This window comes from Suillus subaureus (assembly GCF_016647635.1).
Source record: "Suillus subaureus strain MN1 chromosome Unknown BJ212scaffold_363, whole genome shotgun sequence".
NCBI lineage: Eukaryota > Fungi > Basidiomycota > Agaricomycetes > Boletales > Suillaceae > Suillus > Suillus subaureus.
The window spans coordinates 4,277-5,541 of NW_024538919.1; the positions used below are offsets into that span (position 1 = coordinate 4,277).

Below are 1,265 nucleotides of genomic sequence, written 5' to 3' on the forward strand. Positions count from 1 at the left end.
GTATGGGATGGAATGATGTGGGAATGCTTGCTGAGGTTAAGGGGAAGATGAATGCTGAGCAGTATGTGGACATTTTAAATGACCACTTGCTGCCTAGCTTGGCAGAATCAGGGATTGATGAAGAAGATATCATTTTCCAACAGGATAATGATCCCAAGCACACATCCAGAAGAGCTAAGGAATGGTTTGAAGAACATAACATCAATGTTCTTGACTGGCCAGCACAGTCTCCTGATGTCAATGTCATTGAACATCTCTGGGGAACACTCAAGAAAAAGCTTCAAGCCTATGAAAACCCCCCTAAAGGAGTATGGGAGCTTTGGGAGAGAGTAGCAGTGGAATGGGGGAAGATCACAGCTGAGGATTGCCAGAAATTAATTGAGAGTATGCCTAGAAGGATAGAGGCAGTGATTAAAGCCAAGGGAGGTCATACAAAATACTAGAATACCTGGTTATTATTGTAAAATACTTGAGTCAAAAAACTGTCCGCATGAGTCACCATTTTGTGAGCCTTGTATTTCAACCATATCTCCACCGATTCCCACGGTGTAGGGCTCAAATGAAAGCCCTGAAGCCATACTACAATGTGGTATAAGCATGTCCTTGACGCATTTGTTCGTTCTCACACAATATCATAGATAGTGAAAAATGTCAAAACATGTGGACAGTTTTTTGAGCCACTGTACACTACTAACTAAAGATTAAACTTATTAAACTGGACAAAAATGCGAAAATCTAAGGTCAAAAGAAGAATCAAAGGAGAAAAGGAGGGGGGAGGAGAGACTCACTAAGAAGATTCACCAAATAGTTAAACATGCGAAAATTGTTGGGGAGAAGGAGGTAAGAGAGCTAGAAGGAGAGGATCAGAGAGGGAAGGAGAAGAAGAGAGACTCACCAAAGAAGCACAAGTGCGAAAATTAAAGGGAGGAGGAAGGAAGAGAGCTAGAAGGAGGGGTCAGAGAGAAGGAGAAGAAGAGAGAGAGAGACTTACCAAAGAGGCAAAAATGCGAAACTTAGAGGAGGAAGAGGAAGGGAGATAGCTATAAAGAGGGAACTCACCAGACAGGAGGAGGAAGACAATGTCAGAGAGTTGAACACAAAGAAAGACAAAAAGACTCACCAGAGTTCAAAACACCAGTACCAGTACCAGTACCACCTACCTCCAACATCAACATCAACATCAAAGAAGAAGAGAAGAGAGGCAAACACTTGAAAATTGTTAGTGAAAGACAGTAAGTGACACACAGGTGGTTTCGTAGTTTTTG

At 42.1% G+C, this 1,265-nt stretch overlaps 1 protein-coding gene across 1 annotated transcript; it reads right to left on the reverse strand.

Annotated features, from left to right (window-relative positions):
- Positions 1–896: 896 nt before the first annotated feature.
- BJ212DRAFT_1412320 (uncharacterized protein) lies at positions 897–1,265 on the reverse strand (the record flags this gene model as incomplete). Its single annotated transcript, XM_041337499.1, has 2 exons — positions 897–1,012; positions 1,121–1,265. Coding segments are annotated over 2 exons (240 nt in total), but the record flags the coding sequence as incomplete, so codon positions are not given.